The sequence below is a fragment of the Falco peregrinus genome, chromosome 8 (assembly GCF_023634155.1).
Source record: "Falco peregrinus isolate bFalPer1 chromosome 8, bFalPer1.pri, whole genome shotgun sequence".
Classification (NCBI taxonomy): domain Eukaryota; kingdom Metazoa; phylum Chordata; class Aves; order Falconiformes; family Falconidae; genus Falco; species Falco peregrinus.
In genome coordinates, this window is record NC_073728.1 from 10286302 (window position 1) to 10311307 (window position 25006).

The following is a 25006-nucleotide window of genomic DNA, read 5'->3' on the forward strand; positions in this document are numbered from 1 at the left end:
GGGGTGTGTGTGTACCAGACCTTTAAAAGTCCCTTCCAACCCACATTAGTCTATGATTCTATGAACTCTTCCAGATACCGTTGTAAAAAATAGTACATTTTTATTTCTATTTAGTTTACCAAATCATCCAGACTTCATTTACCTGGTGTCTTCGCGAAAAAAGACCTTTCCAGAGTGCCATCTGTTAACTTTAATCAGTAACTCTGATTCAAATCCTAATCAGATTTCTAAGATTCCTTTTTTCCAAGTCACATATAAAAATGTTAAATAGTGTATGAGAAAAAAAAAAAGTCTCTGAAAACATTTGATGATTCTCCATTTAAGGTTTCATGTCAGACTTTACCATATTAAGTAACAATATTTACATTGATTTTGTAAAATACCTTAATATGGATAAATCTATCTTCTACAATCATGGGATAATTTGTATTAATATTAGCACTAATCATATACACTTTTTAATTCTCTACATTATTCTAGTTCTCCATTTCACGAGTCACTTCTTACATCTCAAAGATAGTTTTGGAATTATCCACAGATTCCTGGCACAATCTCACTGAGAGAATTTCTTAGCACAGAAGGAGATGAAAGAATGGAATTCGTTTATTGCCACCTGACTCTTAAGTTACAAAATTGAAAGACTGAGCTTTCATGTGGGATATCAAAACCTGCAGGATTTTATTAAATTCTTGAAACCTAGTCCATGTACTCTCAATAGAAAGGTAATTTGTTTATGGGGATTAGGACAGATGGTGTGGGGACCTAAAATTGAGTTTTACTCTGAAAACCAGCAATGGTTTACCCCATGGATCTGTTCTGTTTTCTGTATTCAAAATCACATATCCTTAGCAAGAATACAAGTAACAATTTGTATCGCTTGCTTGCTATTACCATTAGCCCCTCAAAACCAACTCAATTTTGAAATGGAACTAAATTCTATTTGTCTTTTTTGGTCTCCCTCTTCAAAGTGCAGAATGCCCTTTCATATGCAGCACCTTTCTCTTCCATCCACTTTGACAAAGTCAGAGGGAATATCTGAAATCAATTCTCCACAACTGCTCATCCACAAACAGATTCAAGACAACTTGCAATTTCATTCTAAATCTAGGCACTTGGGCACTGCTTTAACAGCTTCACAGCTTTTATTGGAGATGTCAAATTTCATTCATCAGTAGCTACAGCACAGGATGAGTATGAAGAACATTAGCTTTATTAATTTTAAGAGTGCTGTATATCAATATATCTCTGTGGGCTCAGAGAGTAATGGTACAGCCAATTATGAGATTCAAGGAGGTGAAACCCCACAGGAATTCACTGACCACGCTTTTGAGCCTAATGCTTAAAGAGACAATACCGGAGATCTATAGTGGAAAGAGAGGTAAAACCCAACACTACACAGGAAAATTAAAAATTTATCTGATCACAGGTTGCACTAGCCTGTTCTAATTCACAAGACATCTCTGTGATTAGAGATAAACCCTGAATAAAACAAAGTTTTAGAAAAACTAAAAGACAGTCTGGATGTAAGGGTAGTGAGACACTAGTCGAAAAAAACAGGCCAAGTTGACAAATTAAGGAATTCTGCTGAAAAGCATTGAGAATCTAGTAGTATCCAAAATTATTTTGGAGAAAAATAAATTGTGCAAACAGGGCATCCCTCAGCCTCTTAAGAAATTGCCCTCTCAATTTGTTACTTTGACAATACCTTACATCATAAGCTGTTGCCTTTGTTTCCTCCACCTACTTCTCTAGCAAAGGCTTTTTCTTGTAACTTTCCCAATTCTTGAGAATCTAGAGGTTCAAACTTTCCCTTGAGCCCTGATTCACAGGTCATAAAATTACATCTAACTGCCCTTTGAATATGTCTGAACAGGTACGACTTCCTTATCCACAGCAGTAACCCATACAAAAATGTAATTAATAAACTCTAAATTGAATTTCACTCACACTTGTATTAATTAACTTGTTTTAGTAAATGTCCATCTTCTACCTCATCTTCTTAGCATCTTTATGACTTTAGTAAAAGCTTTAGGACAGCAAGCCACCTTAACACATTCATTTTTTACAGTAAGCCCAAGAGGATGGGAGTAGGCAAAAAAAGATTTCCTTTGCCATTATTCCACCTGTATCAGAAGTCCTCTCACTCCCTGTTGATTTCACAACACACAAATTTAACTACAGCTTTTTTGTTTTACTTTTCTCCTCTGAAATTCTAAATCATAACAATCTTCTATCTCATTTTTTTTTTTACCATCTATAATCTTTATTATTGCCTCATTCTTTGTTTACTTGCAGTTCACAGCCATCTGCTGTGTTCTTACCAACCTTCCACTCTATTACTAGCTTCCATTCCCAGGTACTCATGTGGTATGTGGAAAACTATATAGACCATTGTAATTCCAGTTATGCAGAAAGCGACACACCTGCACGGCCACCTTTCCCATTTTAAGTCCTACTCCAGGTAGGATGTATTTTGAAGTGTTCTTACACCAAAAATTAAATAAGCACAGGAGTAATTTCAGAAAAATAGTATTTCCGGAAAACACCTTTTGGATCTCGGTATAAAATCTATTTCTGCTGGCAGGTCTTCAGTTTCTCATTTCTGATCTGGAATGCAGGTTTACAAACTTCCACATGGTCTTCAAGCAAGCAGAATCGTTACAGTTCGCTTGTCATCTGCAACACAAGATTCACAGTCACCCGTTCTCTATGCTTCCCAAACTTATGTTAATTTCTGCATTACACTGCAAATTGCCTTTTTTCATACTTCCCAAAGATCCAGTCACCTTACCCATACAGCTGCCTTGTCTTCCTCGCATTTTTTTATCTTTCATTTCTACCCTCAGCTGTCACACCAACACCTTAGATAGTTTTACTTTCTGTGGTGCTTCTGCCTTCAATCTGCAGGCACTGAAGGCAATATTTGGCAAGAGCTTTCACACAGTAAAACCGGAAAAACCCCAACAATTTTTACTCAAAGGATCTACAGTTACTAAAGGCTTTTAATATGTTTTAAAAGATCTTTTCTATGTGAACACAGCCATTGCTGCACATCAGATAAAAGGCCTGTAATGTTTCAGCCATAAACTGTACCTCTGGACCCCCTTTGTATTTGCCCTGAAGGAAATCCTAATAAAGTCTCCAACTTCCAGCCCCTAACTGATGAAAAATTCTGTAATATTCTGCCTCCAGATCAGACTCAGAAATTTACTGGAATCATGCTGGCAATTTTGTAGCTATTACAGAGACCTTTTTTTTGTGTGCTATGGAGGAAAACAATGAACACATTCAGGACTGCAGTTCAACCACATAAAGTAATGCTCACTAAAACATACCAAACAACATTCCTCTCTCAATTTATATCATTGCCACAATTAAACACATACTTATCCTTTTTCTGAAGTTGAAAAAAAACTTATGTTAAATATATACAGGTGATGAATTTCAATAAAAAGACTACTGCATCCTCTGATTCTGTTCTCTCGGGATCATTTTCAGACAAATAGCTTCTCAAAAAAGCATCTTATTTATTCACAACAGAAACGTTTAAAGAAAACACATCTTAAAATTAAGAAACATCTTAACACCTACCACCTAACCACCTTAACAAACACCTACTCTACATTCAATTATCAAGATATCACCCAGAAACACTTGCAAGTCTAAAATACTTCCAGTCTTTTCATTGGTGCCAGGTTTCCCACGGGAAGTCAGACACTTTGCTGCACTGAGGGGGCCTTATCAAGAAATCCAAGTTTTTCGATGCCTCATCTGTTGAGTTAGGTCATAGCACTCTCTTTTCCTTCTTGCTAGTGAAGTGAAGCTTCAACTTGATTCCTGAAGTGTTTTAGTATTGTCATCGATGTCTAGTCCACAAGTAATAACAACTACGGGAAAAGCCTCCTACAGCCTATGACCGCATTTTCTTGAAAAGAGGAATGAAAAACATGCTGCAAGAGCATAATTAAATCAGAGTACATGTTTAAGAAGCAGGATTGTAACTCCACATTTCCACATCTAAATGAAGCTATCTGAGATCTTTTTCATCCAAGGTTTTACTGCTAATAAAAACACTATTCATGTGTGCCTGTAACCTTAATACTGCCTTAATCACACTTTTTGGAAGCAGCTTATACCAAACTGATGAGTACATTCTCAAAAAATTTCCTTTTCTAACTCAAAATCTAAAGAGAATGTAAAGGTCAAAGCAGATGATAACTTGCTATCATCACAAACTTAAAAAAAAAAATAAAAATGAAAAACTTCAGATTTTTGTTTTTAAGGCTTAAAAATTTTAAGTTATATTACTGCACGAAGGACGGGGGGATAAAACAGCACAGAATTACCTGGATATTCCTCAGGGCAGGGGGTGGTGGGAAGAAACAACAACAACAATCAGCTTTGAAAGTAACAGCAGAGAGCACCAAACATTTGCAGTACATTATATAACAATAGCTGACTTTAAACAAAGCTGGCTATTTAAGTCTCCTTAGCATCCTTACAAAATTTCTTAGACAACAGTATCAACTCAATGTCAGCATATAAACCTTAAATTCTCAAAAGCGTTCAGGCATTTACTCTCACTGACTTCTACAACAGGGAACCCAAGCACATCTGCAGAGCTTTAGATACTAACTGCTGCTAAATGTATAGACGCCATTTTAAGAAGGAAAACTGAAAACCTTAAAATACATTACTAAATGGCTTACGTGTGTTGGGTGTGCAGTTAAAGTATATTAAGGCGATATAAACTACAAATAGATCAACCTCTCATTTGTCAAACACAAGCACGTACTTGTGTAGCTAAAAATAAAAGTCAAATCAGAGTTGATGCAGACTCGCCAAAAAGACAGCACTAATACAATCAGGTCTCAGCTGTGTCATTAATATACTGACCAGAACAATCCAATGACATACTAAAATGATATTCAAATATATTTGGCTGGGAAGAGAAACGAAAAGGCTACCCTGCTGGTTTCCTCTCATTACTTTTCTTACAGTAACTTATTTCTAACATGAAATTCAGGATGAATGAATTCAATTAGTAAAAAGATTTTTTAAAAGTAATAAAAATGGGATTTGTAATATTAGGAACAATATTTATAGCTCCAAATCTCCAATTTATAAGCTTTCCTGACACTCAAATTCTTTAAGAAAACATTCTATTCCAAAGAAATAGAAAAGGATTGTTTCAAAAGTTATAAAGTTTAAAGACAATCTGAAGCATCACAGACTAGCTGATATAGCTGAATAAGAATAGTCTCCTGAACAGATGTTGGCATATTCTGCCTAAGCTCCTCACCACAGCTTTGGCACACACAGCCTGTTTCGCTGCCACTGAGGCTGTCTACTCATACAGATTACCAGATGGTGGCTAGAAGCTTACTCTGTGTGTATCCTGACAAAAATGGAAATAAAACTACACAGAGATTGTCAAGAGCTCCTTGCTACCATTCGTGGACCAGCAATCAGTTAACTCGGCACCAAGGTTAAGAATATAGGCGAGTATATTAGCTTGTTTGGTTGTGTTTTTAGAAAGGTTACAGGAGTCGTGGAATACAACACAGGACATACCCTATTAACCTTAAAGTTGTTCCAAAAATTGTCAGCCTTCCCCTCTCATTCTTTTTATGTTTACACAGTTTCTAGAACAATTAATTAGTATATAATAGGCTGTCTTCCATTAAAATAAAACAAAACTATACAAATAAACACAAATGCCAACAAAGCCCTTTCCAGCATCTCTTCATTGGTATTTCCAAAACTATTTTAGCCTGGTTGAATTTAGAGATCAAAGCAAGTCTGCATACACTGGTTGTTCAAAGTTTTGGTGGCAGGCAAAAACTGGCCATGAACTAGTAGTTTGCAAAACAGAAAAGAAGCTGGAGACACAAGATCAGAAGAAGGGAAGTTTAGTCAGCAACAGAGCAGGAGCGGCAAAAGAAAACGTTGCCAAAATCTTATAGTCTGAAACTCAAGAGAACATCTCTTTCAAATTACTATTATGTTTGGACTAAAACAATCACTTAACAACTGACTGTATATCAAAAATTGAGAACTTTTTTCCCCAAAGGATGATCTTCAAAAGTAAATATATCTCCTATTTCATCTCTATTTGCACTACTATTGTTCTTATTTGTAATCATGCAAAAGCAAGGACAGAATCTTCAACTTTAACCAATCCTGTGATCTATGCTGAAACACATAATTAGGGTATTCTCCCTAACTGCTACATTAACATACACCACGGCAGCAATTTTTACACGAGGTGTGAAGAAGGCAGCTTGTGAACTTCTTTAGCATTACAAACAACCTTTTGTGGCCATTTTCTTAGGCTATGGGTATGAAAAAAGATGTATAAACAGCTGACAGAGACGTCACAGCTATATGCGTTGTTCCTAAATTAACCAGGAGTGAGGTATTCTAAACAAAGTTTAAAAAATAATCAATATACATTAGAAGTGCAGAAATACAGTATACACAAAGAATTCTCACATTAACAAATACCACTGGTGCACACAACTGAATTTCTAAAAACACAACGTATAGTGATTTATTTCTTGTTTGTTCTTTTACTTTTTAACCTATATAAATTTGTGGAAATTGCTCCTGACAGATTTAAATCACAGCAAACAATCTCGGTTGTTGCTATATTGCTTCGAGATTACGGTTTCTTTACAGATATTACAGAAACATTGGGTAGGTTTGCTTTTTACCGTGAGTGAAGCATTCCTGCAAAAACAAAAGCAGCTTGAGGTGTGTGGTAAATTAGATGTCTGATCAGCTGATCTGCTTTGGATGATTTACAATATATAGCACTTTATCTGAATAATATATACACAAGCTGATAAAAACTTGTAAACAAATACAGAAAAATAGAAAAAAGTTGCAAAGTATACAAGAGAAATGTAAACTGAAACCATCCACTGAGAACATGGTAATTTTCTCACTTAAGCACATTTTGGCCTGTGTTCTGAGTAACAGAATCCTACACCAGGCTTTCAGACTTGTGTAAACAACTTTTTAATTCAGCACCTTAGTTGAAAGAATTTAGGATGTTTACAAAAAGAGTAGAAGTAGAAAGGAGAAGGTTAGCTGTTAAGGAGAAGAAAGGGCTGAAACAGGGAAAAAAAAGCATTATTTTAGATCAGATGTGAAACCACTTGAGTGCTAGTGCTTTTTCCACCAAAGACAAAGCTCTGAGAACTCATGGCCAAACTCCACAGTAGGATATAAGACTTCACTTATATAAAACCAAATTCTTTTGAAATATAATATGAAAACATCCTTAAAATGTCCACAAAATTATTGTCTGTTGTAGAGTGTATGCTGTTTAGCAGTTGTGCTTTACACAAGTGGCTGCATTTAGCAGCAGCAGATTCAATCCTCCCTTATTGTCTAAACATCACTCTGAAATCGTTTCTGTTCCACTGGCATAAAAATCATATACATCATTACAGGTTAGCTTCCAGCAGAAATTTTTTACCAAGGTACTCTTCCTCAGGAAAGCAAACCCCTTACCTGACAGGAGAGAAGTTGCTGCCATTTGACAACTGTCAGTCATTTCTATAAAATGAGCTGGTGCTAAGGGCAAAGAAAGTATGAATGGGGGTGGAGGGCAGCAACCTCAAACCATCTCAGACAACACAGAAAGACCAACAATAGCTTCCCTCTGTCCCAGCCATGTTTCTTCTGAAAACTGAAGAAATTATACATTTTCAGTACTTTCTCAGACCTCATTCTCCCTGCTGACAGAGGTTTCAATGTGGTTATTGCATGTAAGTGAAGACAAGCTCAACAAATCTATGATTATACAACCAGTTTTAATCATGATCAAACCTGTCAGGCCTAGATTTGAACCGGAAATCCTATTATGAAAAGGACTGTGACCCATCTTCTAGTATGTGACACTCCCATGAAAAATAATTAAAATTTCTGGAGGAAACTGTCTGATTATTAATTCATAAACTGTTTGGAATACAGTCTTAGCATTTTATTTCATTTCATTGTATTGAAACAAAAACAATTAAGACTTTACTTTCTACTCCCAGAAGTACTGTTTGAATACACAAGACAAGCCACCCTGAACATGATGTGCAATGCATGTTCCTGCCACAGTAGGTATGGTATGTTAGAGAGATTCGTTACCATGAAAACTAAATGCTAATGTTGAATTTCATTTTCCTTAAAGAGATGTTTACATATGCAAAGGTTTTGTTTAAATATTGGAAAAAAAGATTGAAAGAGCAAAATCCATAACTTGGTATAGGATAGTTAATTTAAAATATAAATACCACAGTTAGTGAGCACCTGTGCCCTTCCTTCCAGATTTTAAGGGTCTTAGTGCTTATTTCATATTTCAATCACATTGCAGTAATTTGAAAGGAATCTAGCTTTATGCATGAATAATTTAAGCTGAACTACATTAAAAAGAAAAAAACAATTAGTATTGTTAACTTTGGCCACATTTAATCTCCTTTTTTATGTGTAAGTACATCACGCAGCGGTGTGCATACTGCCCTTCCTTCTAACCACATCCCTGAACACCAGTGTAAGTTAACTGCTGGATTTTGTATTGCAAATGCTACTTCCAGAAGAATATTTCTTTAAAAATATAGCATTGATTATTCCCCCAGTTCAAATACATTTATCATTCTGAACATTCTGATTTGCAATTGTATATCAATTACAATTAACTAATTAACACATATTATTTTTTTTTTTAGCAATACCCCAAAATACTCAGCAGATCATTGTTTTGTTGTATTGGAAAATAAAACTATGTATATAGGGTTCCAAAATATTACATAACTCTGCCCACCTCTTGCATTTAAAATTTTTATTACAAAACAGGCCTTAAAAAACAAAAGAATTATAATCAGAAATAGACTTCTGTGGAATTGAAATTTTTCCTCTCACACACATACACACAAAATCCCTTCTAAAAACAACTGACATTTTTCAAGTGTAATTAAGTTTGCATCAATAACATCGTAACCAAGGTACCCAGCCAAGGGTGCACTGCTGCATGTCTTGGGCAGTGCATTCTAATCATACTTAGTGATTTCTCTTTCCTTTAGAAGAACAGAGACCTTGGCAAAAGTTAAACATTCAAAACAGCATTGCAATTGCGCATTTAGAGAGAGAAGTTGTACTGGCAGAACTCTATTTGGTGGCATTCCACCCAGCCCATTTCAAAAAATGTGTTGCAATCATCCTACATTTGTTGGTGAAGGAACAAGCACAAATAAACCATTCTCCTCCTTGACCCCTCCAAAATTCTCAAATAATATCCAGGAGAAATTTTAAGGTCTTGACAATTTAATTAAAGGGAAAACAAAAGCATTAGTCCAGAGTTAATGTAATTACTCAATATTGGTCTCAAATGCCAAACAATGCTGACATTACTGATAGTCGTACAAGCAAAGCATCATTCCTCCACCTTTGTAGGGAGGCTCTTGTTGTGTTGTCAGGTTTAGTCTTCAATCATGCGAACTCAAATCCTATCATAAAGCCCAAAGTGAATGAAAGAAAGCATTACAGGGACTCCTGTGGGATAAAGGGAACCCTTACACACAATAAATTCCCAGCTCTCCCCATTTGACAGGGCTGCCTGTCCTCAAGAAGACAGCAATGGCAACAGATATAAACAAAACCAAACATTTTAAAGTCTATAATTTTTACATGTATGTATACATTTTTTACATTTTCTCAGCAACATTCAAAGATTTTTTTCTTAAATTAAATATAATTTCAATAGGTCACTATTCCAGGAAAACAAAGCATTTGCATATAGAAAAAAAAACCCCAGCAATTTCATTATTGGCAGTTTTTGCAAATGATTATAGCAAGAGCAAGATTCACAGTCTCACAGAAGACAGGCCATTATTTGAAAATCTGTCACAATTTACAGTCAGCTACAGAAAGATATATACGAATATGCAAAGCATAGCTACAATTAGACTTAGGATCAAAGGCATCTTACTTTCCTACATTCTTCCGTATTTGTTTTCAGTCTTGGGGGTCTGTTATTTTCTTATTCTTAGCAGCATGTAATGACTCAAAGAAACCCTTTGGATACTCTGCAAGGTAAATTTACAAGCACCAGTGGCTTCAAATATTAATCTATTTCTAGAAATTCATGTCTTTAGGGTGCCTTGATTTAACAAAGCCACAGTGATGGATGGAAAATTATATCTATGTTGCCTCTTATAAATTTTTCTTGCAGACATGATTTTTTTTTCTATACAGCTTTATAGTAGCTCACATTCTCAAACATCTTATTCTCTCCATGTAAGTCTGTAATATTTAAAAAACATGTTTTGGCAAATCCTAAAACTGAAGGCATCATTACATCATCTATTACATACAGGATATCATACACAAATTAAAACAAAAGCATGGATTTCCTCTGAAGTTTTTTTTCTTTACCATTTTCAAGTCTATAGAAGGAGTTTTTAAAAAAATAAAGTGCTGCCTAACAAAATATGCAATCCTTTTAAATGAAATTCCATCAGTCAACTAAAGAACACTTTAGTTTACATGCAGTTAATCTCGGATCATACTCCTAACATTTGACTCACAGAACATTAATTCCGTAAGTAGATGTAAAGAGGCATCATATTCCAAAGATACATATTCTTTATTGCACAATATCCATGATCACCACAGTAAAGCCAGCTCCCACTGCGTGCCTGATGACAGTCCCACTGGACAAGAAGCTGCACACACTATACTTGTCCTGGAGACAGTCATACTCATCAGTTCACAAATACACATTTGCTGTCTGGCACACCTTCTGAATGCTTTCCCATCTGCAGGCGCTAATGTGAGTCTTTCCACTTTCCCCAGCCATCAAGTCTAACGGGAATTATAAAAAACTTATTCTAATATTGCTCTTCAACAGAAAGTTAAAAGTGGCCTGCTATTTTAGGGCAAGGCAGAAAGCTTCTTCCCTTAAGTACAATTTTTGGGGGAAAATCAGAGAATCACAGAATGATCTCCAGAGGTCCCTTCCAAACCTGACCATCCAGTCCAACCTCCTGCTAAAGCAGGTTCACCTACAGCAGTTTGCACAGGACCATGTCCAGGCGGGTTTTGAACGTCTCCAGAGACCCCACAGCCTCTCTGGGCAGCCTGTCCCAGCGCTCTGTCACCCTCAGGGTAAAGAAGTGCTTCCTCACGTTCAGATGGAACTTCTTGTGATGCAGTTTGTGCCCGTTGCCCCTTGTCCTGCCGCTGGGCACCGCTGAAAAGAGCCTGGCCCCATCCTCCTGCCACTGCCCTTAAGGGATTTGTGTACAGTGATAAGATCCCTCTCAGCCTTCTCTTCTCCAGGCTGAACAGGCCCGGCTCCCTCAGCCTTTCCTCACCAGGGAGATGCCCCACTCCCCCCATCATCTCTGTAGCCTCTGCTGGTCCTGCTCCAGTAGTTCCCTCTTGAGCTGGGGAGCCCAACTGAAAGTAGATAGCTAAATAAATCCTCTGCTGATTAATCAGTACAACCCCTTTCCCAAGGGAACCCTGCACCTATATTATTCCTTAGAAAAACCTGTCTGTCCTATTCCAGTTAGACAAATTCCCTAGGCAATCTATTCCAGTGCTTTGCTATGTTTACTACCGTAAATTGTTTCATATGTAATCTGAAACATATACTTATTGGATTTCTACTTTATTAATTCTAACAGGTTATGTTGTGGTTGCTTGGGTTGGTTTTTTCTTGTTTTGCGGGTTTTTTTTAACAGAATTCTTTCTGATTTTAAGAATGTATCCTGTCTCCTCTTAGTGTTCTTTTATGTAGACTATGCAATTTCACTTTTCACCTTTCCTTGACAGCTACGTTTCATAGACTTTTAATCATTCTCATTACTCTATTGTAGATGCTCCACTTGACTGCTGAAGAACTGTGATCAAACTGAACACAACTGCAGCCAGTTATATGCCAACTGAAGAAAGCAAAAGGAATATTCCACATCCTCCATAAAATACTCCTGATTTACACTGCTGTATGATGTTCAGCTATTCAGCAATGTTATGTCATTGTTGACTCACGCTAAGCTTATTTTATACAACAAAACCTAGAGCTTAATCTAAATAAATCTATTTGACCAAGTCTTTCTTACCATCTTGTTCTGTATTTGTATATGTGATTTTTTTTTCAAAGGTAGAGTTTTGTACCTTTTCTGACATTGCATGTTATTTCTTTGATCAATTCTCCAATAGGTCAAGTTCTGAACTGCCCTCTTGCCCTCAGTCATACCTGCTGTTCTACCCCCACCAAGCCCAGTTCACTTGGTCTGCAAGTTTAGTCAGCATATTTTCTGTTTCATTTTCCAGATCATTAATGACAACATATCCCAGCAAAAGCCTATTCACTGTAACTGCATGTTTCCAATCTGTTTTCCATTAATTTAAGAAAGGTTCTGTCAGGCCAGATTTCCACAGCTGCTAATAGGAACAATCTGTGAGACAGTATCCAAACCCTTATTAAAAACTTAGGAGCTCTTACATCTTAGGATAAAGTTACAACACTTACTGCTTCTCTGCTATCCATGAGAGCTCTTATCCGGTTATGGGTGCTGTTTAAACTGGATTGAAATGCTTTTTCCATGAAAAAGGATTTGCAAGATTACTTCTTATCCTGGTTTCTTCCAGATGTTCAGTCAAATTTCATTTATTCATTCCAAATCTCATTTGGAGTTTAAGTTTTACCGTCTAGTCTATAATATCTTAGCTTTTACTTTTTATCTCATTTAAAATACAGGCTTTGTATTTTCTTTTCCATTCTCTAGACTGCAGTCTTGTATCTTTGCAACTGGTATTAATTTTCTTAGCCGTCTGGAGTTTTAGTATCCAGTGAAGGACTGTAGAAATAAGTGTTCCCAGTATTATCTGTCAGTCACCTTCTCTCTACTGAATATCAAATCAGTGCTGTCTTAGCAACATTACAAACACAAAATGATCGCTTATTTACGACTTTTCCTAAGTATTTTGAAAACTGATCTTTCCAATTCTGTCCTGATATACCTGTGCTAATTTATATTGAAGCTTAATGATCTGATGAAGTAATCATTTGGTTTTAGCTTCCCTTCTGTTTGAGAGCACAGGAACTGTTGTTCTAAATTTTTTACACTTTATTCTATAGAACGAAGGAGAAACTTTTTTATACATGTATGCATGTGATATTTCCATCCAAAGTCTTATCAATTACAAAAGCTGTGTTTATACGATAATTGCATTTTACTTTTTTTTTTTTACTATACCATTGGCTGTAATATCAATTCCACAAAAACAGATGCCTCCACTCCAGAAATGTCCAACACACCTTTTGATAAAGTTTTACACCACATAAAACTTCAAAAATGAAATTGCATTTAATACATTTTATGTGGAAATAGAATTTATAGAACATAAAGAAGCTGCAATCACCCTGCTAATAACCAACAAAAGCAATCATAGAACATACTCTGTGAGGAACCTGAGAGAAACATCAAAATAGGAAATGTATATTTCAACAGGAGAAAGAAAATCACATTATCAAAGGTTCTCTACAATTTTAATGACCTGTGAGTGCATTTTAACTAATTTAAAAGTTTAAAGCAGTATTTTATGCACATTCTTAATCTAAGAATATTTATGCTATTGATATTGGCTTATTAAGGGCTAGATATGTAAACTGTTTAGCTTAATTGCCTGTTACTGTATAATTTAACTGAGTCTTGTAACAAGATTTTAAAATCAGGAGAATACATTCTCTCCAAAAAATTCCAGTTGCCTTTTCACTGTTTCAGTGATAAGCTTTACATCAAAAGGACCCTAGGTTTTAAATTACGTGTCAGCTTTTACAGGCTATTATAATAATACAATATATGTCTGTCCTTGAAGTAAATGTTCTAGCTCAGCTATGAGTCATATTTGCATCTACTTAAAAGTAAGCACAGACATTTGTTAGATCACTATTTAGGCATAAAACAGAGAAGAGTTTTTAAATCATTTTCATCACTCCTATGTAATAGTATAGTTAATACAAACATTTATAATTTTGTCTCAAGGATACAATTTTATGACAATATATTTGCTTTTTACTGCATGTGATACAACCAATTGGCTAAATTTTAAAATTAGATAAACTGTTCACTCTGAACTTTTGTAAGCTTTAAATGTTCACTTAGATTTACAGAAAAGAGCTAAACAATATTTGACAATGAATTTGACCTAGATTTCCCATATTTTCTGTTTTCTTTTTCTCTATTTTGTCCTAAATACACTGTTTGAATACAGGGGGTTTAATTGCATTTATTACTTCCGTATATTCCTCACTTGAACTCCATGGAACTGACCAATTTATGTGCTGACTCTTACTTCTTTGCGGTATAAAGAGAAACTAAATTAAATGTAATCTTAATCTGAGTATGTTTAAATCAATTTTACCCCCTCTCCAAACCAAAACCACTTTAAGTGTGGGTTTTTTTCCATTATTGTAAATAAGAACAAGATTATTTATGGCACTACACTTTTCAATAAAGACATTGCCATGTTGAATCATTGTAAGAAAGAATATAAGTCACATAAGACACAGCAGAATTTAAAAGATCTTTTGATATAGGTCAAAGGAGATGAGGAACCACACAAGTTTGATTCCAAGTATCACATAAAATTATCTAAAGAAGGCAAGACACTCATTTATACCTAATCTGTTTGACTGGAACAAATACTCAGAGAACTAAACTGTTGAGTAAGAATGCATGACTTTAACAAAACTTAGAAGTAAAGTCCAATAAATGTGCACTACAGGACACAGTTCTTTGGGAATCTTTGTTTTAAATACAATTTTAATTCAACCCTTTGCCCACTACAGACTCATCATACCCTCTGACGTTTATTTCTAACACCTAAGAAATAAGACAAATCACATGTGGTATCTCAGGTAGTTTCTTTGGTTAGGACCCAGGAAATGTGAAGAGAAAAAAGGTATTGTTCCATTGTTGGAAAAGATGTTAGTCTCACACCTAAGTTTTAAGTTATTGCTTAGCCATGGTAATATCTAACACATTCAAATATACCCATATTTTCTGATGTCTTACTTCTGGAGTTACTCCAGTTTTCTAATCTGTTGATTAAATAAAGACATCAGGGCCTCTGGTAGGACTCATTTGGGAAACATAAGATCTGCAGAAACACAGATGCTTGCCAGAACCAGTCAACTAACAGTGCTCATGAATTTCAAAGAACAAGAGCGAGCCAGACAAGCATACTACCTGCGTAGAGTTTATATATTCTGGGGGGGAAGCATAACTCTACTGAAGTTCACTGTAAAAATCAAGATGACTTCAGTAGAAACAGGAACAAAAAAAATAAGATTTCATAAGCCAAGAAATACTTTTCTGTTCACAAGTCAAAATGAAAACAGTCTAAGATGGAAGTTTGTAACTACTGAATGAAAAACAGGGAAAGTGGAGATGGACTGATGGGTCAGAGCCTCAGTAATACTCAGATACTAATAGGTGGGGAGACAGTACAGAGAATTATTTCCAATATGTCGTGAGAAGTGTTTCAGAAAGCAACAGAATATATTTATTTTATTTCCTTACTATTATTTGGAGGTTCAGGAGAATGAGAAGGGATGAAAACAGAAATAAAATTGTATGTTTTTCAGAAGAGAAGTGGATTGCCAGTGTCAGACAGAAGAAATGCCCTTGCAAAAACAGATAGAAATATACAAAAAAATCACGACAGGCATATTCTTATGGAGACAGGGAAAGGAAAGACTGAAACTGATTCTGACTACATCAACATAATCTAAAGCTTTTTTTTCTTCTCAAAAAACAGTTTAAACTAACTGTGGTTCTCTAACAAAAACAGGCCAGTGTAGAATTTTTACCTTGATTTGGAAAAATAAAAAGCATAGTTATATAGCCCCAAAGTGCAACCTCAATACATAAACCAAGTAGAATAAAGAAAATATATTCCTTTAAATAAAAATAATAATAATAAAAAAAAAAAAACAACCAAAAAAACCCAAACAATCAGGAATTGGTTTTGATGTTGCACAACTTCCACACTAGAACAGCAACGCATATTTTGGTATACTCAAGTTTGAAACCTTCATTGACTGTTTTTTGTCCTCAGTCTCCCAGATGTTATACCTTTTAGACCTAGCTGAAACATACAGGCTGAAATACTCAAAGTTTGCACACACTACGGAATAGGTCAGGATTTCTCCAGTTACAAGTGAATCATAGCAGAGCAACAAGCACTTATAGCTGGTGCTCTTTCTCTGCAGGGTGATTACATCAGACTCTTGAAAAGCAGCTTGCTACCTTCAACTAATCAGAGTTCCTATTATTCCCTGAAAAACTAATTGCAGTAAAAACTCATTAAAAAATAAAAATCTTGTTACCTACCTGTCCTAATTAATTTTACTAAGTATGACTTTTCAGTCATGTTGGAGAAGTAACTTTCCCATAACTTTGTAAAAGTTTAAAAGCATACTTTGAATTAGAAGCTGAGCAACTGGAAAGAATGCTGCTTACCTTTGGGTATCTCTTGCCTATCTTCTCAGCACCCTTGACTGGATCATATGAAGAGCTTTTAGCACCAAGGTTTTTTTGCTGCCTGGCCTCCTGAAGAGCTTTCTGGGTGGGACCTAATTCTTTCTTCCTTTGACATTTGTGGTTTGCTATAAAATAAAACCAACAAATATCACCAGAACACATTTTTTACTTACTCTTCTGGAAGACAGCTCTTTACTTAATATTAATTATGCATGAAAAATTCTAAAAGAAACACCACTTTAAATAAAATGATATTCAGGTTACCATGCCATCCATATAAAGTATTAGAAGCCTATGTATAACTCTGCTCCACAAATCATTTTGCTGTGATGTATTTCAGCCTACCTAACAGTACTCTAGATTTTGCTCCAAAAACGCAGCAATGATTTTGAATCTGCAGTACAGGAAAGTCACAGTAAAATGGATGCGGTTCTTAGTTTCTCTCAGAGCCAGAAGAAACATCAGCTTACTGCATCCTATCCAGTATTACCACCAAGGCATTATTCTGATTTACAGCCTGCATTCCCTTTTGCTTCCCTGCACTTTCTCCTAACCCACCTTTCAAACAAGGAATTACTTATGAATAGGTAACTCGGAAATCCTAAGCAGGTAGCACAGCTGTAAATCATCAAAATAGGCTGCAAGGAATACGAGGAACAGCATAGCACACGTGGACTATTGTACAATGCAACTGCCATGACGTGGCAAAAAAGATGCTATTCTCTGACAGTCTCTCGTGATCCCTGTATCTTCTTGTCATGGTTTAACCCCAGCCAGCAACTAAGCATCATGCAGCTGCTTGCTCACTTGCTCACTCCCCACACAGTCAGGATTGACTGGTAAAGTAAAAGTGAAAAAACTCATAGGTTGAGATAAAGACAGTTTAATAGGCAAAGCAAAAGACACGCAAGCAAAGCAAAACAAAGCATTTGTTCACTGCTTTCCATGGGCAAGTGTTCAGCCATCTCCAGGAAAGCCAGGCTCCATCACGTGTAACAGTGACTTGGGAAGACAAACGCCATAACACCAAACATCCCCTCCTTTCTTTATCCTCCGACTTATATATATATGCAGCATGATGTCACATGGTATGGAAGGTTCCTTTGGCCAGTTCAGGTCAGCTGTCCTGGCCGTGTCCCCTCCCAATCTCTTGTGCCCCTCCAGCCCTCTTGCTAGCAGGGCCTGAGAAACTGAAGAGTCCTTGACTTAGTACAAACATTACCCGGCACAAACATTACCCAGCAACAACCAAAAACCATCAATGTGCTATCAACATTGTTCTCACACCAAAACCAAAAGACAGCACTGCACCAGCTACTAAGAAGAAAATTAACTCTATCCCAGCTGAAACCAGGACACTTGTTACAATGGTCTGTAGGATTTACATGGGTCTACAGGAGAAAAAAACGGAATACTGAATTCCAACAGAATTTGGAAGCTTACATTCCTCCAGTTCTTTGAAAAAAACCCCTCAGAATCGAAAAAGCACATTATACAGCTAACATCCAGACTCAAACAGATGTACTTCATATTACACATTTACAGATGCTCTTGCAAAATAGTTTTAAGACCTTGACAAGAAAATGCAAGCATTCTGACTTAAAAGGGAAAAAACCACCCACTTCACTCACAGCAAAAAAAGCACATCAAGCAAACAAAACCTGCTTTTCTACCCAACCTGAGTAAAACTAACTGAAAAAAAGAACTGTGCCTGGTCTAACAAAATGTCTTTATTCTCACTACTTTGAAAGTTAAAGCTACTGTCACAGATATCCTCAATAACAACCTTCTCTGAGGATCGGCATACGGCAAAATTGGTTTATATGTCAAACACTTTCTACTCACTAACTGCCTCCCACTAGCATGTTGCTCATGGAGTATTAGATTTGTTGGTGCTTTTGAAATACACATACTTATAAACCAGAGTTATGACAGCTGAAGGGCTTAAAAAGTCAGTAACCATTAAAAAAAGAAAGAACAAATTCTAAAGAACTGTTAACTGTTGCAATTGCACTAGGATGTCAACAGCTTGTGTTTACAGATTTTCTTTTCTGATTGTATTGTAGATGGAATGGGGACAACCAGGTTTAAGTACTTTAACTGGTGCATTTTACAGTTCTTTTTGCATGACCTTCTAACAGCAATTACATCACATCAAGGAAAGGAAAAGCACAGTTAACAGTCTTAGCAATGAGTTAGTTCAACCATGAGTAAAGAAACTCATTGAGTTCAACTTTTGAATATAATTGGGTAATAAATAAGCAGCTGTTGTTTTTAGAAAAAAAAACCAAGAAATGTACTGAGCAAGTAGCAGCTTTATAACATGTTTTTAGAACCAGCTGTTATAGCACTGTTCACTTAGGTTTATAAGCAAGCTACAATCAACTTTGCTTAATTCCTTCAGGCAAAAGTGGTCTCTCTTCAGAGCACCACTTAACACTGTGTCTTGATCCATAAGTAAGGTGCAAGCACTCTGTTAATATACACCTAACTACGCTATACAAACCTAAATTAAAAAAAAAATAAAAAATCAGTTATTTGGTAATTAGATACCTCTGTGTGTATGATCTTGCTACCACCTCAGGGAGGGCCACATTCAAAACAAAAACAAAACCAGGTTTTAATGCAAATCTTCTTACACAACCCCCCCAATTCTTTTTAAAACTAATCTAAACTCAAAATACAACTTTTCTGTCAGAGCTTGCTTCCTAGTGAGCACAGCAGGGACAGAGAAGCAGTCTACAAGATGACAGAGTCCTAATCCTAACTTAACTAGTTTCTCTCCAACTATGAAATGCCCTTCGTATCAACTTCAAACAAGCTAAGCAAGTACATAAAAAGAATTAGATTTTTTTTATTTCCTAAGACACCTAAAGAAAACTTCCTCTTGAAGGATTTGTGTAGAGTGTACTGTCTGCAAAGCTAAACAGCAGTCAGGCAGCAGGACAGCAAAAAATCTCTAGTAAATAAATTACATGCTCTGTATTGTGGATGCTATCCTCTTCAATTGTTTGAAATGCATCAGGCATTTTTTCTCTACCTAGCTGACACATACAAATTTACAATGCAAACTCATTGTGAATCCTACGCAGCTTCCTTCTGTTCTTCACTGTGCACTGACACACGCAAAGAAAAAAACCCAAACAGAAAACAAATCCACCCTGCACTGGATGTGCAGGACCTCATTGCCATTCAAAACCTTGAACAATTCAGCAAATCCAAAACTAATAAAAAGCCACTATCAGTGCCCTCTAGCCAAAGCCAGCATTCCAGTGACACACTGCAATCAAGTCTAGTTGTGGGACAGAAGCAGCATCAGGAAGCAGTAACAGGCAAGCTTCTGCTGCTGGGCAGAGCCATTCTCGTTCCTTGCCTTGGCAAATGATAACTTGCCAGTCAGAATGTTCATTATCTTCTAACTAAAATGTACCAATGTACTACTGTATAAAAGTCAGCCCTGAAGAGACAGCAACTGAAAAAACACAGCTGTAGGTCTCCTTACAGCAGAAATTTGCAAGTCCAACAGCAGTGGCTCCTTCCAAACTAAGATCTTAAATATTTGTTGAGAAAAGCGTAGCCAACATTTCTTCAATATCTATGCACTGCTTGCTTCTCAAGGCTGCATTTATACTGTCTCAGGAATAAGAATTCAAGAAGCAACAGAACATGACCACCTTTCAAGAGGCAGCAGAAGTATCTGAATAAGAGACAGTGTCACCCACTGAGACACGAGTATGACCTACAGGGACAATAAAAGTTACATCGTATAAGATGACAAAGCACTGGAAATAAAGGAGCTGAAATACAGTTTAATTTATGATACACAAGGTATGAGGCAAATTAAGGCTTGCACAAGCACATAGGTGGCTGATGAGCTTAATAATTTGTGTTGGAGACTACATGATTATTTTTTTTACATATTATTATTTGTAAAGTGCTCCCCTACTTGTCACTTTTTGGTACTATAAAATGCTCTCAAGATTTCTGGAGAATAAACAAGTACTGTGAACAGCCAGAAAGTGGGTTTTAGAATTGCTCAAACAACAAATGAAAGTACATGCAATATGAAAGAGACAGATGGGGCATCTATACTGTAAAACACTAGCGTGGGGGAAGAACCCACACCAGATGATCCTCAAACCAGAGTATAATGAAAACTTGAATGCTATACACCCTAAACTAATATAAAATAAAAAGCCTATTCTCTACCTCCCTATCTGAATTGGGATGAAAACAAGCACCCTGCTCTTCAGTGGGGCAGAGGCTTACGCTTTTAGTTGTAACAAGATTTAGAGACTACAGCAGAAAGTAACGAGTACATACAGCCACAGAAGGGTATTTAGAGGGCCTGAAACATGCCTTGCTGTGAAACACATACAAAGAAAGGCATCAGAATCCAAAACCAGAAAGATACTGTGAACACTGAAGAGGCTTGCTGCCAGTACTTCAGCATTCCGCTATGTTAACACATCTGAAGTCTGTATTTACAGAAGTTATTAGTTTAGCAGCTATTTTCTTGTACACAAAGTAAAATCATAGTTTTACTGGGTAAGATTACAGAACACTTTCAGGTTCTCCCAGAAATGAAAGCAGCTATGTGCTAAACTAAGCGGTATTTCAGAAAATGAGTAAGGTATGCTCCAAGGGACTCCTGAACTACATAAGCCTCCAACTGCTCCATGGAAACCAAGACCTGAACTAGGATGAGGGGCATCTTTCAGATAATTAGGTCTCAAGCCAATGCTCACAGCAATTCACAACAATTTAGGAGGCCAACTGCTTCTACATACATTAGAGAGAATTTGAAGGAAACATCAAACTGAATGTTCTATGCTCATAGTAGGCAGGCAGTAGCAAAGATCTGGATATAAGATGAAATGTCTGCATTAATAGTAAATAAGCCATCTTAACAGTCAAGGAAATACCTGCTAGTGTCTTCACTAAACTACAAATCCAAAAAGAAACCAAAGAAGTTTATGTGGCTACTATTCTTCTCAGCCTTGTCTTTTTGACAGGAATTTTATACAATGGAAGTACCTCCATGAACATGGGAACTAGTGAAGCTTGATTGTCAAAGGCTGGGGTAACTGTAGCTTTTGACCAGGGGTATATCACCAGTGAAAAAGGAAGTTTAGGCCTTTAACACACTGGAAAAACAACACAAAAGAAACATATATAAAAATGTCCTAATTGCAACAAATGCTTCACCTGGAAGTTGTATAATATTTGATACCTGGGCTGAGAAATTTGGGGTTCTGTAATGTCAAATGAACTGCAATCTCTGATTGCAGTTCTGCTCATGACTAAGGCAGGTGCAACATCCCCTTCTGATTGTGAATACTCTGTTGTCAAAGAGGGTTGATCTCATTGTTTCTTTTTTCATCATCTGATCTATTTTCAGGAGTCTTTTAGAAACCAGATTTCTTTGAGACTTCTCACTGTCAAATGTAGCAGCAATTGGAAAACAGGTTCAAAGTTATTAGTGGGAGTGATGCTCACAAAGAATGTGATAGCATGGGCTTCGTTTACTTAGGAAACTGCTAGGTGTTTTCCTGATGCCGTTAGAAAAATAATTTAATAATTATGCATTTATTTAAAACACCAGGGAAGTAGTGTAGTACCATACAGATAAAGATATTATTCCAGCAGGCATTATATAACCTTAGCAACCTCCTGTAAAAATGCGACATGCTAAAATAAGAGGCTGGACTTCATAACACCAGTATTTTCAAAATGTTTCCAGACCACTCCTATATACCTTCTTAAGAGTGAGCTGAAAAAGGACACTGTCATTAAAAAAAAAAAAAAAAAAAAAGTATTAGTGGATAAAGTAACAGCAGCATACAAAAAAATAGATTTCTAGGACAGTCATTCCATAGTTATTGCATTTTGCCATCAGCAGTCTCACAGTCCTTAGCAGACACATTTTTGGAATAAATATTCAAATGATAAAATTGCTGCTCTGTCACCAGCACAGCTGATAAATTGTTCATAGTGCAAGAGTTTTTGATTTACTGTTACACTAGATTCTGAAATGCATCATACCAACAAAAAACCCATAACCAGTCTGAGCTTGGTGATGGGAATATTTTACCTTTTGTCACGGGAATCTGATTAGCACATCCAGACTCTAAATTTTCTAGCGTGGCTTGCAAACCTGTAACCTAATTTTAAAAAGAGGAGAGAATAAGAAGAGGCAATATGAAAAAATTGCTTTTGAACTGTCTGTTCACAACACAGCATTTATGCCTGCATATTTAAGTAATAAATTTTGTCTTTTTTTTTTTTTTTTTTTTTTTTTTTTACTTTTCTGATTATTGTCTCTAAGTTATAACATTACTCCTAATAGATTTTGGAAAGGCCCAGTGGAACTATGCGATAAAATAAAAGCCATCCAGAATCTTCCAAAATACTTTTACAGTTTTATTAAAACAATGCAGACATATAGAATACTAAGGCTTTTACTACACCATCGACTTTTAGCCACTATCTCTACGCTGATCTTTAATTTAATGGCACAATATGCCATGCATCTTTGTCATGCCACAAAATACTGTGCTATATGTTACTAAAAAAAGTCATCACTCCAGAAAGCATACAGTTCATAACTGGATAGGTCTTACATATGTTCCTGAAATTTCATAGCATTGGAACTGTTCAATGCTTTGTATTCCTGAATCAGCATAACTGTATATGGACAGTAACCTTTCTTTTTGTACAGGACATTTTCATTTACTTCTTGAAATTTCAAACATATATTCATCAGCCTTTTAAAAGGAAGCCCTCAGGTAACCTGAGAAAAATTGGAGGCAGAGGAAAGGACAAAATGAGAGATGAGGACTACTAGAAAAGCATGCAAGCATGGTCAGCGCCCCTTTCATGTTATCCACGTATAATTGATGCTACTGCTGAAATGCAATGTATTTAGGGAGGGGTTTTCTTTCTTTTTTCCTTCTGTTTTTTGAACCAACAACCTACTGGTTAAACACACACACAAAATATTTTTCTGTTTTTCATCCAACCTATCTGTGCTTACAGTGTTTCCTGCTAAAGGGGTAGAATACCTTAGGAGTAAAATACTACTGTGTTACTCCACTCACAAGACAGAAAAACTGTTTCTGATTATCTTAATGGTTTTTTTCCTCAACTAGTAGGTCACTCCTGAATATATTTAGGAAAAAGTAAAATAATCAATAGTAACAAAGAAAGTTAAAATAAGACATTTCTGGAAGGCATAGATGGAAGCATGCAAATCTCTGGGAATGTCACATGTTTCCTTAAGTTGTCGACACTGAAAGTATAACAGGGTCTTGCACACTACTGACTCACATAGAGCAGCACTGAGCAAGTACAGACAGATCTATTATTTTGTGGCACTAAGCTTCACCTACTTTCAATACTAGCATTTTACCAAATGTCATGAAACTCATCAAAACATTCTGCTTCAAACTATCACATAAGTGAGTTGCTTTAACAGAAATATCCTGTGTATTTACCAAAGTAAAAACCAAAAGCATTCCTTACATATTTGCAAGCGGTGTTCAACATAGTTTTACCTGCTCAAGTGCTCTGTCTCTCTCCAAAGTAGTTAACATTTTCTGTCTCAATGTAGTCTGGTATTTTTCAGTCAGCTGCTTCAGCACAGGTTCATATGATGCATAATGTGCCTTCAGCCTGTGAACAAGAAGAGGACAAATAACTCCTTAAAGATGACTTAAAGCAGAGATTTTTCTGTTTAACTTTTCCCCTCCCCAAATAAAAGAATAAAAGTGCCAAAAGGTCAATACAGAGTAGACAGCAAAGGTATTAATATGCAACCACCCAACTGGAATATCACAAGAAAAAAAAACAAAAGAAAGAAGTCAGATAAATAAGAGGCTTCATAGTTTGTTTAGTCAGATCTTTTAAAACACTCCATTCCATTTTGGTCTCTCTTTAATCCATCATACACATACTGCATATTAATTTTGCTAATTTCTGTTTTCTTGTAGATGGATGATATTCCATTGGAAAAAAAGAATTACAGCTATTATCTGACTACCAACTAAGATCCTAACCTAGGCAAAACAGTCATAATATGATTACTATTTCTTTCTTCATTGCACATTATATTCAGAATACTTAACCACTTCAATTTTTCAGACCAACTAAAAGTCAGATACCTAATCTCTCAAGAGAAACACATGATCCTAACAGCTTCAAAAATACTGCATTTTGCAAAATCTGACATATAAGAGGATAAGTCAGTGAATAGTGCTCTTTTGCATCAGTATGTATGAATTTCACAGTTAAAGATGTAGAACATGTAGCTGCTATTACATGCATTGATTGATAATAATACCAACAAAATTCTGTGAATGTTTGGACATGAAGATTTAAACCACACCCCAATGTTATTTTTTTTTTAAAAAAAGTGCTGGCATAAACATCTGCAAAGAGATTCTAAACTCAAC

At 36.1% G+C, this 25006-nt stretch overlaps 1 protein-coding gene across 1 annotated transcript in view; it reads right to left on the reverse strand.

The window, feature by feature from the left end:
* SPAG16 (sperm associated antigen 16) overlaps positions 1-25006 on the reverse strand; it is a 411444-nt gene that overhangs the window by 362853 nt on the left and 23585 nt on the right. The window contains exons 8-10 of the mRNA XM_055812042.1: positions 24110-24227; positions 22648-22717; positions 16533-16678 (exon numbers count right to left, since the gene is read on the reverse strand). Of these exons, the coding sequence (XP_055668017.1) occupies positions 16533-16678; positions 22648-22717; positions 24110-24227 (334 nt within the window). The remainder of the gene's footprint in view (positions 1-16532; positions 16679-22647; positions 22718-24109; positions 24228-25006) is intronic.